The 16001-nt window shown below is 38.4% G+C and overlaps 2 protein-coding genes across 2 annotated transcripts; both read left to right on the plus strand.

Annotated features, from left to right (window-relative positions):
• Window positions 1-9372: 9372 nt before the first annotated feature.
• Window positions 9373-10695, plus strand: LOC125381440 (GTP-binding protein rhb1-like). Its single transcript, XM_048397974.1, has 2 exons — window positions 9373-9876; window positions 10666-10695. Exons 1-2 carry the CDS (start codon window positions 9373-9375, stop codon window positions 10693-10695), a joined length of 534 nt encoding a protein of 177 aa, XP_048253931.1.
• Window positions 10696-15062: 4367 nt separating this feature from the next.
• Window positions 15063-15683, plus strand: LOC124132990 (GTP-binding protein rhb1-like). Its single transcript, XM_046497176.2, has one exon. The coding sequence runs from the start codon at window positions 15063-15065 to the stop codon at window positions 15681-15683; it is 621 nt and encodes a 206-aa protein (XP_046353132.2).
• The last annotated feature ends 318 nt before the right edge of the window (window positions 15684-16001 follow it).

Genomic DNA, 16001 nt, shown 5'->3' on the forward strand with positions numbered 1-16001 from the left:
CTACCTAACCCAAAATAACATCATAAACCCAGATCAAAGCGGTTTCACTCCTGGCCGCTCAACCCTAGATAACCTCGCCCGACTAGAGCAAGATATTAAGACAGGACAACTAAATAAACAATATACCACAGGCATCTTCTTAGACTTCTCTAAAGCTTTCGACATGGTATGGCACGACGGGCTAATACAAAAACTTAAAAAAAATAGGACTCAAAGCTCAGATAATAAACTACATCCAGGACTTCCTAAACAATCGTAAAATAACCGTGGGTATAGACCAAACACTATCGGACCATTGTCCCCTAGAAAATGGCACTCCCCAGGGCAGTATCCTCAGCCCCACCCTCTTCAATATAATGATAAACGATCTATTCGAGGGCCTATCCCCTAAAGTAAACACATCACAATTCGCGGATGATGGAGCCCTCTGGATCCGCACTAAAAGCATTAAAATGGCCCAAAATTTACTCCAAAAATCTCTTAATAAAATACAACAATGGGCTGACAAATGGGGCTTCTCCCTTAACTCAGAAAAAACAACAGGAATAGTATTCAAACATAAAAACATGAAACCCGCCTCCCCAATACTTCAGCTAAACAACCAAACAATCAAATTTCAAAAACAAACCAAATTCTTAGGACTTATTTTCGATGAACATCTCACCTGGGATGCTCACATCCAAAACCTAACAACTAAATGCAGTAAAGACCTAAACACCCTAAGATGCCTAACTGGCTCTAACTGGGGAGCCTCCAAAGATACCCTCCTCTCTCTCTACATATCACTAATTAGATCAAAACTAGACTACGGCTGCGCCATATACAACTCTCTATCTAAAAAACTTGACTCAATACAATATCAGGCTCTCAAACTAATTACACGCACCCAACATGGCACCTCCTACACTTCACTTCAGGCCTTAACAGGAGAAATGCCACTAAGTTTAATGCAGGGAATAGCTAAGCTTAAATTTCTTGGCCGCGTCCCAATCAAACCCTCTCATCCAAAACTTAATAAACCAATAAATATCAGCCCCAAAAACCAAGCTCTAGCTCGTAAACACCCCTAACTTACCCCAATCTCCCAAAGAATAACAAACTACCTAAATGAACACCAAATTAAAAATCTTAAACAAAACTGCAAACAATCAAATATCTTCACCCCTAAACTTAAAATACCCAAAATAGACACAAATATAGCTAGCCAAATAAATAAACAAACCGACCCAAACATAGCTAAACCACCACACTAGCCTATACACGAAAATTGGCCAAATTGGTGTCACATTTACACGGATGGATCTTTAGATCCGACCTCCAAACACACAGGTTTCGGAGTCCATACCACACAACCAACTAAAAGTACACAATCCTTCCGACTCCCAAACAACCAGTCGATATTCACGGCAGAACTAATGGGCATGGCCTCAGCCCTCCATAATCAAGAATCCAAAAACCACAAAAAAAATCCTAATACTTACCGACTCCCTAAGTGGACTACAGGCCCTCCAAAACAAAAATACCAAAAACCGACCTAAATTAATAAATCAAATACTTAAAAGCTCCAACGACCTAACTAAGGCAGGCAAACAAATAACCTTCTTGTGGATACCCGCCCATGTAGGAATATACGGTAAAGAAAACGCCGATAAGGCAGCTAAACTATCCCTCAAAATCCCAGAAATAAGCTTAAACTTACCCATCTCAAAATCAGAAATTAAAAGCGTAAACAAGCAAAAAATCACCCCCAAAATGGCATAACCTATATCTAAACTCAAATAGCCAAATCAAAAAAGTACTCAGCAAACCACTAACCAAACCAAAAATTCTCCATCCATCAAAAAAAATCGACAGAGTAATCACTAAACTCCAAACAGGATACACCAACCTAAATAACCACCTAAAAGAAATTAAAAAACATACTACAGGTAAATGCCCACACTGCAAACAACCAGAAACCCCAGAACACGCACTCATCCACTGCACACACTACCTAACACATCGAACCGCATTACAAACCACCCTCAATCTAAACAAGGCTCTCACTCTATTAGCAATACTAAACCCACAAAATAAACTAGAAAACTTCAAGACCTTAGGCGTATTCTTAATCAAAACGGAACTAATAAAACGCATCTAAAAACACTATAATCTACCAAATCAAAATAACATAAACAAACAAACATCCACCGTACCCAGCTCCCTTAGTTCTCCTCCCCAATCCCATCGGCATCTATTCCAAATCTCAAAATTCCCAAATTCTATATAAGCAACCCCTAAAGCCCTCTCTTGGGTTGCACACACCACTTTCGCCCCTTTCGAAAACATATTAAATGGCCTGGCCGGGCCCGTGTGCGAAATACGCATCAGTCGGAAAGCGCACGTTAAATCTCCAAAGTAAGTAAGTAAGTAAGGCATTCATTCACCTGATAAAGGAGTAAGCATATACTCCTAAACGTTGTGTTCCTCATAATAAAGAAGTTGACATCTATAAATTCTCTTACGTAGATGAATGTTTTTCTTATCATTGTTGTGTTACGTTTGCCAGGCAAAGCAGGTATTGTTATCTGTAAGTTAAGCTTGTTGTTTTTTTATTTCGAGTTCGTATCATATTCGTATCGATGCTTCACAACTGTTGAAAAATATCGAGAATGTTTGTATTTGTAGTGTTGTTTGTGTGTGAAGGTTTGGTTATTCAGTAAACGAGACGAGAATCTGGTCATCATAACATGACCTGTTTAAGTACAAAATGCTTTGGTAAAACAGCAGTAGTGTCTCCTACAGCGATGCAGCAATGCGGTGGCATCTCCATTTGACGCGGTGGGGTCGCCTAGAAGGCCATGCGACGGCGCGCACTTTGAGCATGCACAAAGCACGCGTCGTTGCTCTGCGTTCTGACATGCGCGCAGTAGCTCTTTTTGGAGCAATACTGACATAAACATCTTGACATTTCCAACACCCTGATCCATCCATGCGTATCCAAAGCCTAAACTGAAATGGGCGATTTTGATATTTGTTGCCGAATTATCTTTACTGCGTGAGTGACTGGCATTTTGGTCGAGATAGAACAGCATGTTATAGGCTTTTACTGGGTATCGCGTGGATGGAAGAGCCGTTGGTTTTAACCAATAATTTATACAGCGCTTAAGCGAAAATATATACAATGGATGTCTGCCATATTCCCCAAATACAATACCATTTGGGGTTGAGGATTGAATCCCAATTACACGTTTACACGCATAAAGATGAACTTTTTCTATACACTCATATTTTCTATAACCCCATATTTCTGATTCATAAAGTAAAATTGGCATTATCTTTGTATGATAAGAAAAAGTATAAATAACAGGGCAGATAATCATATTTTAACAAACTTTGTAGGATTGAGATCCACACTTTCGTAGCTTTAAAAGATGTCCTCAAAGTCCCAGTTATATTCCAAGGTTAGTATAAGATGAAACTACCTCTATGTCTGCATCTTTGTATCTCCATTTCTCTAATTTCCCACCGCTTTTAACAAGAAGAACTTAAGTTTTATTTAGATTGACGGACAGTGACCACTTGTCACAATAATTTTCCAAAATATTGATTTTGACGTTGAAGATCAATTACCGAATCAGAAAAAAGGACAACATCGTCAGCAAAAAGTAAAAGGAATATTTCTATTAGATCTGGATATTACTTGATGCCATTTTTAGATTTCGAGTTAATTTCAAGAACAAGTTCATTTCTGAAGAAAGAGAACAAGAACGGGCTTAATACACAACCCTGACGCACTCCCAAGGGCAATCAAACATACTTGTAAGATTACAACCATTGGTTCGAACACAAGCTTTCACTGATTCGCAAATGGCTTTTAATGATTTTTTCATCTTTGATGCCCACCAATGTTTACCAAATAAGTGCCAGATCTTTTTTTGAACGGAATCAAATGCCTTAGCGAAATAAAAGCAACAACATGCATATAATTTACCTCCCGTTTTTGAGAGAGATTTTGTACTTAAAGCTTGTAAAATGAAAACATTGTCCATTGTGGAATATGCAGCTCTAAATCCTGCCTGTTCTTCAAAAATGTGAACGTTAATCTGCCATTAAGAATCATGGTATATAAAAAACAACTCAGTACAGTTATTCCCCGATAGTTATCAACATTATCCTTATCACCCTCTTTATGCAATGGAACAATGATTGCTTTGACCATTCCGAAGGAAAAACACCTTTATCATATAGATAATTGAACAATACAAGTAAATATGGACAAGGATATTATTTGAACATTGAAACATTTCACTAATTACATAATCTGTTCCAGCTGCTTTATTACATTTCAACTTAAGAATATTCTCTTGTATTTCTTCACTGCTGATAGGGGCATTAAATATATCATCAGTGGCAGACTCAACCCAATTAGTACCAGTATATTCATTAGTTAGTATACTTTCAGTATTCAAGGTGGGTGTATCTTCTTCATAAAAAGTAGGTATGTCTGGCTCTGCAATACTGAATAGGTCTTTAAAATACTCGTACCAAGTCTCTGAATTTATGCTATTATTATCCTTACTAGTACCTGATAAAGCTTAAACTTTGTGCCAAAATGTTTTTGGATCCTTCATTGAATCTATCAATTCAGTCTGACGTTTAATCTCGAAAAAGAACTTTTAGCATTCCTACATACAGCTTTATACTTATTTCTTGCAGCAAGATAGTGCTGAAGAGACACTTTGTCTTCATATTTACGAAATGCGTTGAGATAATGACATCTCTGTTTTTTAAAACATTCACATTTAGCATCATACCAATCTTTAAAACCTGAAAATGGTCTTACACAATGCTTCATACAATCAGCTGATCGCAATAAGATATCTGTGAATGATTTAATCCCGTAATCAATGTCTGTTACGGCTATGTGTACCGCATCCTCCAATTCGTCATTGAGAGATGCTAACATTTCAATGAATATATACATGTACCTCTTATCCTCATTTGGTCACCTGAACGGGTCTCAGTTGTGGTCTCTGACAGTTCAATAGTCGTAGACAGATTAAATGCTATGGGGAGATGTTCTGATTCACCTCTGGATATAATTTTAAAAGACAGAACTTTCTCAAATAACCTGCATGATCCAATGACATAATCAATTACACTGCATCCATTATGTCCAACAAATGTATAATCACCTTTTTCTTTGTCAGTATCACATCGAGCATTTAGAATGTGCAAATTCAATAATCGACACACGCCAATTACAGATGTTCCAAATTTGTTAGTTTGCTTGTCAGAGGAGAACAGAGGTCTGTCAAAACCATCTGATACTAGTTCCGTTATTAAATCATCATCATCTGTTAAATGTCTGAAATTATCATCAGTATATTCATCAAGTCGTCCAGTTCTAGCATTTAAAACGCCCGAAAGTATAGTTTCAACAGATGGCAAGTTAGCCGTAAAATCTATGTGAGCGTCTAAGACGAGTGTCAGTTCCATTTTTCGAACGCTTATCGTCACACCATCTTGACCCTTCTGGCTGAACATATGCATAGATACGCAATACATGTTTTTCACACGAAAACAGTTTATTGTCACACAGCGTAAAAACAGCATTTTCAAAGTACCAGACAAATTTGATATATTTTGATAGGTTATCTCTTATAAACTGTGATAGCTTGATACCGGGTAAATGAAAGCATTTATATGCTGGAAGGGAAAAATCAGTATTATCTTTTTCATGTGACCAAGTTTCTGATGGGTGGATGATACTGAAATCGCTGATGAAGTTAATGAACTCATCATCTTTTATCTTATTGTGCAAAACCTGAGATATTCCATGTCAAAGTCGACACATTGTTGACAGGTTTAATGTCCACCGGCGGTGACGTGGGGCGGGTATCCCTATGGGTGAGTAGACCTCTGTCGTGTTGTTCTGAAGAGTTGTGTTCCGTTATTGGCAAACGCGGAGTCTTGTTTAGGGGGCATATCCACAACTACAAGTTTCACATTTTTGTAGAAACCCCTCTTCCCATCCTTAGCTAGAGATTTCAGTTAATTCCGCTGTGATGCAGTTAGATCGTTTGATATACCCATTTGTTTAGCTTGTAATTGTTCTCTTTTCTTTAAGGCCCAAATCTTCACTAATACTATCTCATGCAGATAATCATTACTCACCGAACTGTGAATTCATCAAGAACTATAAATATGTACAAGATACATTATGTTTCTAATAAATCAAATTAGGAATGCATTCTACAATATACATTATTTCTAATCGCAATAATTAGAAACCATCCATATATACAACATCATAAAATGAATAATCAACTAACCGTAAGTATGAATTCTCCAAATCCTCACATGATGAGAAACTTTTACGTCAATCCGAGTATAAGATCTATCCGAGTATAAGAACTTTCCTTGTGAGATGAAAGTAGCATCTCATTTGTAAAATTTAACATCTAAACATTGCTGCAGCTATGGCCAGCTTGGCATATCAACAAGACAATAGCCTTGGCCGGGGCTCGCTGAGGCAAAGAAAGTCAAACGCATGCAGTGTGACAATTAGTCACAGAGCTATGGATTGAATGTTTAAGGTATAAACTACTGAGGTATAGAACATAACTAATATTATAACTAATAATATATTCTTATAATGCAAATATCGTCTTAAACTAATTAGTCAAAGTGGTAACAAGGCCTTATAACCTTACTACTAACTGATAAACTCTGAAATCAAACTTATGTACATATGTAAGACTTGGGCCTGTCACATGTTCACTAAATGCACACGGTCACCTCTGCTCTGTATCAATCAGCAGAAACGTCTATTTATTCAATGATTTTACAACTTCATTTCAGCTTTTGTTTGTAGGTGGGCAGTACTTTAATGGAATGTACAGGTATTTTCTGACAAAAGCATTTACAAAAAGGATGGGAGTTTTGTTGACAAATAAACAATTTGTCAAATCATTCTATGTGTGAAAGTATCAATACCCTCATATCAAATTCCGGATGTTAACTAAAAAGCAATCTGTGCACCGTCCTGTGCCATCATGCAGACAAAATTGTTTCCCTTGAGCAGATGGGTGGGTTCCAAATTCAGATTGGTTGGTTGGTTGGTGGGTTTTTGTTTGACGCCGCACTCAGCAATATTCCAGCTATATGACGACGGTCTGTAAATAATCGAGTCTGGACCAGACAATCCAGTGATTAATATCATGAGCATCGATCCACGCAATTGGGATCGATGACATGCATCAACCAAGTCAGCGAGCCTGACCACCCGATCCCTTTAGTCGCCTTTTACGACAAGCATAGTCGCCTTTTACGGCAAGCATGGGTTGCTGAAGACCTATTCAACCCCGGATCTTCATGGGTCTCCAAATTCAGAGAGGACAATAATTGAAAATCAACTTCATGGTATACATATACAGTATCTGTAGACGCATGAACAGCTCGAATGACGTTCTGTGCAGCCAAGACGCCACAGGCAAGTAGAAAAGAGCTTCCCATACACGCCTTTGTCTGACTTGACGGGTGGTACAGCAATGGCATATTTTGGTGTGTGCAACTGCTCTCATCACTATGTGGACAATGGGATCGGTCACTGCATCATCAATGAAACATGTGATTCTTACATTGGATTTTCGGTCACTAACGTGTTTTAAAGGTGAACTATGTATGAATGTACATAGCAAAGGAACCGTGTTTACATAACCAAAACTGAACACCATGAAAAGTTGGGAGAAACCCGCTGTCCCGTTGCTGTTGGTTGCTGGTGACCCGGGTCCTGCTGTTGGGGATTGGAATCCGCCATCATAAATCAGATTAATGAACCAGAACACAGATCATCAAGAGATGTAAGATCTGTAGGAGAAGAGTGAGTGAGTGAGTGAGTTGTGTTTAACGCCGCTTTTAACAGTATTCCAGTTATATCACGGCGTGTCAGCTTAATGTGGGAGGAAAGCCCGAAGTGATGCAGGTCTCACACGTTTACCACTTCGGTGAAACCCGCGAGCACGGGTATGGTGCTGACAAACCTAGAAACATAACTGGGGCGAACCGGGATTCGAACCCACAATCATAGGTTTCTGGCGTGCCCAAGGGACGCAACTCTGCACAGCAAATCGCGGCGCCTTAGACGACTGGGCCACCCGTGCCCCCTCTGTAAGAGAAGACGTGTATTCAATCAAGGTATGTGAACAAAGATCAGAAGTCAGGGTAAACAGAAGAACATGCTTTCTCAGGCTAGACGTGGAAGAAGTGTCTAACCATGTGGATGAACTGTATTACTGGACTGACAGTAACCTAAAGTCTTGAGAAGAACACCAGAAGCATATGATCGTATTTGGGGTACCATTAGGGAATGCAGACATCTTACAAAGTATGTAATGAAAAGATACTTGACATTTTTAATGGAGCCAGAGATAAGAATCCTACATATGAGGAGGTTCTTGCTGAAAGAGTCAAAGAACGTATACATACATAAACTCCGCCCACTTGTGAAAATGGCGCCCTGGGATGACAGAATCCAAACACTTGGCCTCACAGACATGGGATATGGAGTTGCTTACGACCTAACATACTTCCAGTGACAAGACCTAGTCAGGTAACGTTGTGAAAATTCAGAAAAGAGTTAAACTTTGCTTTATTGACAATTGAGGGGCTGTTAGGCTTGGATGTCTGATTTTGGTGCGGAAGCTAATCTCGTATTGTTTGAAACCTTACTATTCCATATACTATTGCATGGATCAGACATTAGGGGCCTAGAACAAATTGATGTTGCCATATGAAATAAAATGACGTGAAATATTAAGTGACCTTGGGGCTGAATTCTGTTTAATCAGTAATGTAATATGTGTTGTATATATCAACAGCATATTGCATTGCGAATATATCACCAAAAACCATCTGGAGACATAACTGCAAAAGCTAACGTTTGGTTATGGCACCATCATGTTCATAAACTGAATTACATGGTTGACAAAATATGAATTAAATATTCCAAGCTGGAATACATATTGATTTACCGGCAACAAACAGTATGATTTGGCACAAGTTTCAATGTGTTGTAATACACAGTACCCTTCATACAAAATGGTATTTCACAATAAAGCAATGTAAATGTATACACCCATGTTGCTAGGAACAACGAACACCTTAGGTAGCAACCAGCCGTGACGCATTCCACTCCAATATCGTGAATAAAGTCGACTTGTGGGGTAAAATATATAATACATGCCAAGGGTTAATGGTATGCGATGTATGTCCCTGAACATGAACATGTTGCCAACAAATGGTATAAATCCCGCTTGAAAAACTAGCACGTAATATCATTCTTGATAAATCCTCAGGAACAGAAGTGAAGAATATCAGCTTTCTATAATGGCACAGAAATTAACCTTCAACCAAGAATGTTGTGATAAAGGAGGTGCTAAATCTCTTAACCTCTTAGTGATGGGTGGTCATGGTGTGGGGAAGCACACTCTCAGTGACAGATTGATAGACTGTTGGAAAGATAGCGCCACTTCAATTTCTCGACAGACTACAGAAGATGTCCTGGGCATTGGCGAAAAGACCCTGCAGACACAAGTTCAAGAAGCATCTTCGGGTAGAACGTCCTTTCTGCAACGAGTACCAACAAGCGATGTTTACCTTCTTGTCTACTCAATCACAGACGATGCTTCCTTTCAGGAGGCAGTCAACATAAGAGAAAGGATTCTGAATCAGAAAGGAGCAAACGTTCCTATTGTGTTTGCGGCTAACAAGACAGACATTGGTCAGTCTGTTGACCAGATCGAGAGGGTTTATAGAGACCTCAATATTAGCTGTGAATGGGAACATGGACATGTGGAGATATCAGCTGAGAAGGATGACAGTGTTTACATGGTAATGGAGCAAATTCTTAAACGTCACAACAAATATACTGCTCTCACTGAAAGAACTAAAAGTCCAGCAGGGCTACATTCAAAGTTACAGGCGTTCAAGAAATGGTTCTTTCAAAAAGAGTCCAAAAAATGAAAGTTGTCAATGCCTATTTTTGTTCTTGCAACCAATTAAATGTATGAACTATTTATCATTGTTGTTTCGAAATGCCAGTCAAAGTACATATTGTTATCTTCAACATGAGCTGCTTGTTTTGATATTTTCCGCTTTCTTCATGTTTGTATTGATGCTTCCCAAACTCCTGTAAAAAAAACAATAAAATGTGTTTTGTCAGATCCACATTGTTGTATTTTGTGTTGTTTCTGTTGAGGTGTGGATATTCTGTGGTCACGAAACTTGCTTCCACAGCTCAACTATTCTTTAATTCCTATAATATATCGGTAGTTCATTATTAGTATTGAAAATACAAAGGCTGCAAACTGAATTTTAACACCACTGTCTTTGGGCACCAAACATTCCAAAACAGACTCTACCTCCCATGAAAAGTTGAATTGCTTGAGGACGTCTTGGACCTCAAATAGATAAGTATTCACGAAGGCAATAGAGATGTTGCCAATATCATAAACGTTTTACAAGACGTGTGTGCAGGCGCGCGTGCGTGCGTGAATATGTGTGTGTCAAGACAGATATCATATATTTGAACGCATTGTGTCCATGAGAGATGTTTAGTAACCTTACAATGAATTCTATAAAACTTTTCATACTGTGAAATTTGGGATATTGTATTTCCAGTCCGAAGCTGTACAGGAGGTAAAGAAGTGACATAAAATATCAATAAGGCTAGATAATGTAATCACCAAGAAAACTCAAGCAATGCTATGTATAATCATACCAAAGACATAAGGCTGTCAGGTATTCCAACGCTTTTATTGAAGCATAGCGTTTACAGGCCCACCAAAAAACAAACAACAACTATAGAATATGTACACACTTCAAAAAGAAATAACCACACTTTTACAAACAAAACAATCCCCATAAAGTTTGAATCCGTGAAGATCCGGGGTAGAATAGATCTTCAGCAACCCATGCTTGCCGTAAAAGGCGACTATGCTTGTCGAAAGAGGCGATTAACGGGATCGGGTGGTCAGGCTCGCTGACTTGGTCGATGCAAGTCATCGATCCCAAGTGCGTGGATCGATGCTCATGATATCAATCACTGGATTGTCTGGTCGAGACTCAATTATTTACAGAGCGTCGTTATATAGCTTGAATATTGCTAAGTGCGGCGTAAACCAACCAACCAACCATAAAGTTTGCATTTTAATGATAAGACCCCCGCACATTTTCAATGGAACGGGACACAGTAATCACGCAGATCTCTACAAATGGTTACATCTACCTACATGTGGTTACATCTACCTACATGAATATGCATACCAAACCACCTACCTAGCCACAATACTCCCCATAGGAAAAGAATGCTACACATGTATATTACGCTTGCATAGAGAGGTTACAGAATTGCTAAATTGCTGACTGCACAGCGAACAGCGGCGCCTCAGACGACTGGGCCGACCGTGCCCCTGGTGTTGGAAAGAGGAAATTTAGACGCACAGAGAACAATATGTGGAGCTGCCCGTGGTACCAGTCACGAGGCTCTATACTCTGAAACTAACCTTACACCCTTTTCCAAAAGACGTCAATCTCATCGATTAAAAACATTTTACAAATGGTTAGCAAGTTGGCCATGGGATATCTGTAAATCCTGCTCCTCCTAAAATTTCAATGAGCGCACGTTACAATTTAAGAACGTCTTCACAGCTCCAGAATGTTAATGCTAGAATAGCTAAATACTAAAAATCATTTTACCCGACACAGTACGAATGTGGAACGACTTACCGGATAATGTTCTGTCCAAAAAATACTGTATATGACTTAACTAAATGTATCACCACAACAGAAAATCCTAAAATATTTGGCTTTGACATACACTAATGGTGCCCGTTTCTGTCCAATTATCCATTCCCGCCTCAGGTTAGGATGCAGTGATTTAAATGCACACAAATATCACAGGCATATTCATGAGTCTCCCACCTGCTCCTGACGATATCATTATGAGGATCCTACTAAATCAATCATTTAGCTGTTTGTATGTGTGATATGCTGGTATTTAGAGGTATAGGTGTACAAGCATATTTGTGTATATACGTACATGTGCATGGATGCAACGGTTTGATTATGTACTGATATATGTATGTGTGTGTCTGTGTGGGACTTATATACACCATCCTATTTGCAACTGTAGGTACAATTAATCTACATTTTTTTTTTTACAGTTAACTCTTATTAATTATTTAATGTCCTTTGTAGGGAGAATTGTATAAATAGGCTTTCTCTGTTCACCAATCCAATTCCTTTTTTCGTAAAATAAATATTGTTTAAATCATTTAGAGATATAAGTACTGGAACAAATTCTGAAATGTCACGACCCATACATTGATCTCCACAAAAGCGCTGGAAGATCCAGGGCTACGATCTAGGTTACAGGCGTTCAAGAAATGGTTATTTAAATATGAGTCAAAGAAATAAGCCTAACATTGAAGCAACAGATATTCTACATTTACAAACTTAATAGTTCTAAATTTACTTTAAACGATGTGGAACCCTCTCAGTGGGGCAACAGTGTTACATGCCTTACTCCCCTTCGAAGATACAGCCACTAACTACCTTCGTTACTGTACCAACCTGATCTCTCATTGCTGTTCTATTATATTTTTTTGTAGATGGGCCACTGGCCTTAAGTACAGAAATACAGAATTAAAATTGAAGTGCTTATGGAAATATATACAGAGCGAGAATTTTCAGTACAAAACTGACATTAAACGGTTTCATCTTCACAATATCGAAGCAATTGTAGCAAATTAAAGTCACAAATTCAACTGAAATGTATATATCGGTCTTACAAGACAAATCATTAATACGATCTTTTGGTAAATTTAGAATTGCATTGCATAATTTAGATATGTGTCGTAGATTTAAGGATACTAGTTTTGTTAATAGTATATGTTCCCCTTGTGACAGAGATGAAATTGAAGATGAATTCCACGTCTTGTGTAAGTGAAACAAGTATTCTAGATTGACTGTTACCTTAGGTACGCAGTTAGTCATAGAGGCTTTGTGCCTCATCCTAATTAGCAGTATCACAGCACAGCTTACTATCTGTAGACTTAAATGCAAGACTTAACCTTTTGTTATAGTAACATGATATATAAAAATGTTGGAAATATGCTTCAGCTACACCCTTTGAACCCACGTATCACAAACATATCAAAGGATGAACCCCATTTATGTCTAGAACAGTCGGAAATATTTGTTAGGGTATGAAGTTATGTGTATCTTGAAATACATGGTTGCTGATCATTGACGTTTGCGAACTGGTTTTCCTTATTGCAAAGGTTTATTTCCATGAGGTACTACCTTCAGACAACCTGCGTGAAGACAGTCAACACATAGTCATACTCAACTGCAAGTATATCACGCCTAACAGTGTATTACAAATCACACTAACTGATCCAAACTACTAGAATTAGCACGCCCCAACAATCACACCAATAGCAGATCGCTGACAGTTTGCATTTAAAGTAGCATATGGCAGCAGTGACTATGGGTACACCTGCAGCAAGGGTCAGGCCTAAACCAGGTCAAATGGAAGGTACAAAATCAGACACTCCTGACAGCATAACCGAGAAGGGCTTATGGAAATATGTATAGAGCGAGAATTGTTTGGTACAAAACTGGCATTAAACGGTTTCATCTTCACAAATCGAAGCAATTGTAGCAAATTAAAGTCACAAATTCAACTGAAATAGATATATCGGTCTTACAAGACAAATCATAAATACGATCTTTGGGTAAATTTAGATTTTCATTGTATAATTTAGATATGTGTCGTAGATTTAAGGATACTAGTTTTGTTAATATTGTATGTTCCAATTGTGACAGAGATGAAATTGAAGATGAATTCCACGTCTTGTGTAAGTGTAACAAGTATTCTAAATTGACTGTTACCTTGGGTAAGCAGTTAGTCATAGAGGCTTTGTGCCTCATCCTAATTAGCAGTATCACAGCACAGCTTACTATCTGTAGACTTCAATGCAAGAGTTAACGTTTTGTTACAGTAACATGATATATAAAACTGTCGTACATTGACCCTCAGCAAGTGTTGTCAGTAGACGAACTATTTTATAGTAAATGTTAGACAAACCTTCTTTGGGGGAGCTGATGGCTTTCTGGCCTCCCATATCTGTTCTACACCATCCCGGACAGCACTACAAGAGACAGATAATTTTAGCGATATTTCGACATAGTAACAGATGCACTGTCGCGGTAAAAGACACACTGACATACTTACAGATGTACCAACATAGTAACTACAGACACAGTAACAGTTAGACATAGTAACAGATGCCCTGTTGCAGTAAAAGTGAACCGACATACTTACAGATGTACCAACATAGTAACTACAGACACAGTAACAGCTACACAGACATAGTCGAAGATACACTGTCGTAGTAAAAGTGAACCGACATACTCACAGATGTACCAACATAGTAAAAGATGCACCGACATAGTTACAGTTACACATACATAGTAACAGATATACTGATATATTGCATTGCGAATATATCATTGCGAATATATCATCAACACGTTGGAATCTGGAGACATAACCGCAAAATCTAACGTTTGGTTATGGCACCATCATGTTCATAATCTCAATTACATAGTTGACAAAATATGAATTAAATATTCCAAGCTGGAATACATATATATTTGCCAGCAACAAACGGTATGAATTGGCACAAGTTTCAATGTGTTGTAATACTCTATGCTTCATACAAAATGGTATTTCACAATGAATGCAATGTAAATGCACACACCCATGTTGCTAAGAACAACCAACACCTTAGGTAGCAACCAGCCATGACGCATTTCATTCCAATATCGTGAATAAAGTCGACTTGTGGGGTAAAATATATAATACATGCCAAGGGTTAATGGTATGCGATGTATGTCCCTGAACATGAACATGTTGCCAACAAATGGTATAAATCCTGCTTGACTCTAGCACATAATATCATTCTTGATAAATCCTCAAGAACAGCAGTGAAGAATATCAGCTTTCTATAATGGCACAGAAATTAACCTTCAACCAAGAATGTTGTGATAAAGGAGGTGCTAAATCTCTTAACCTCTTAGTGATGGGTGGTCATGGTGTGGGGAAGCGCACTCTCAGTAACAGATTGATAGACTGTTGGAGAGATAGCGCCACTTCAATTTCTCGACAGACTTCAGAAGATGTCCTGGGCATTGGCGGAAAGACCCTGCAGACACAAGTTCAAGAAGCATCTTCGGGTAGAACGTCCTTTCTGCAACGGGTACCAACAAGCGATGTTTACCTTCTTGTCTACTCAATCACAGACGATGCTTCCTTTGAGGTGGCGGTCAACATAAGAGAAAGGATTCTGAATCAGAAAGGAGCAAACGTTCCTATTGTGTTTGCGGCTAACAAGACAGACATTGGTCAGTCTGTTGACCAGATCGAGAGGGTTTATAGGGACCTCAATATCAGCTGTGAATGGGAACATGGACATGTGGAGATATCAGCTGAGAAGGATGACAGTGTTTTCAAGGTAATGGAGCCAATTCTTAAACGTCACAACAAATATATTGATCTCACTGAAAGAACTAAAAGTCCAGCAGGGCTACGATCAAAGTTACAGGCGTTCAAGAAATGGTTCTTTAAATAGGAGTGAAAGAAATGAAGTTGTGGAGTATTTGCGTTGTAATTTTTGTTAATGCCTTTCACTGTTCCTGCCTCAAAATAAATGTATGACATTTGTATCACTGTTGCATCGAAATGCCATTCAACGGTTTTGTTGATATTATCTTTTAGAAAAGCTGTTTGTTTTGAAATGTTCTGCATTGATCATGACAAATATTGAATAAATTTTGTATTTTGTCAGTGGCCTCCATGATGTTTTAGTTTATTCCGTGACCCCGGGGTTAAACTGGACATTATTAAAACAGGAGATGTAGCTTCAGCCAAATTGAGCGGTATGGCCTAT

The sequence above is a fragment of the Haliotis rufescens genome, unplaced genomic scaffold (assembly GCF_023055435.1).
Source record: "Haliotis rufescens isolate VD_foot unplaced genomic scaffold, xgHalRufe1.0.p SCAF_18, whole genome shotgun sequence".
Classification (NCBI taxonomy): domain Eukaryota; kingdom Metazoa; phylum Mollusca; class Gastropoda; order Lepetellida; family Haliotidae; genus Haliotis; species Haliotis rufescens.

Excerpts from the sequence above, each read along its gene's own strand:
- LOC125381440 (XM_048397974.1), top strand. The coding sequence starts at position 9,373 with ATGGCACAGAAATTAACCTTCAACCAAGAATGTTGTGATAAAGGAGGT. Across the intron at positions 9,877-10,665 it reads AGGATGACAGTGTTTACATG|TCCGAAGCTGTACAGGAGGT; the intron begins GTAATGGAGCAA and ends TTGTATTTCCAG.
- LOC124132990 (XM_046497176.2), top strand. The coding sequence starts at position 15,063 with ATGGCACAGAAATTAACCTTCAACCAAGAATGTTGTGATAAAGGAGGT.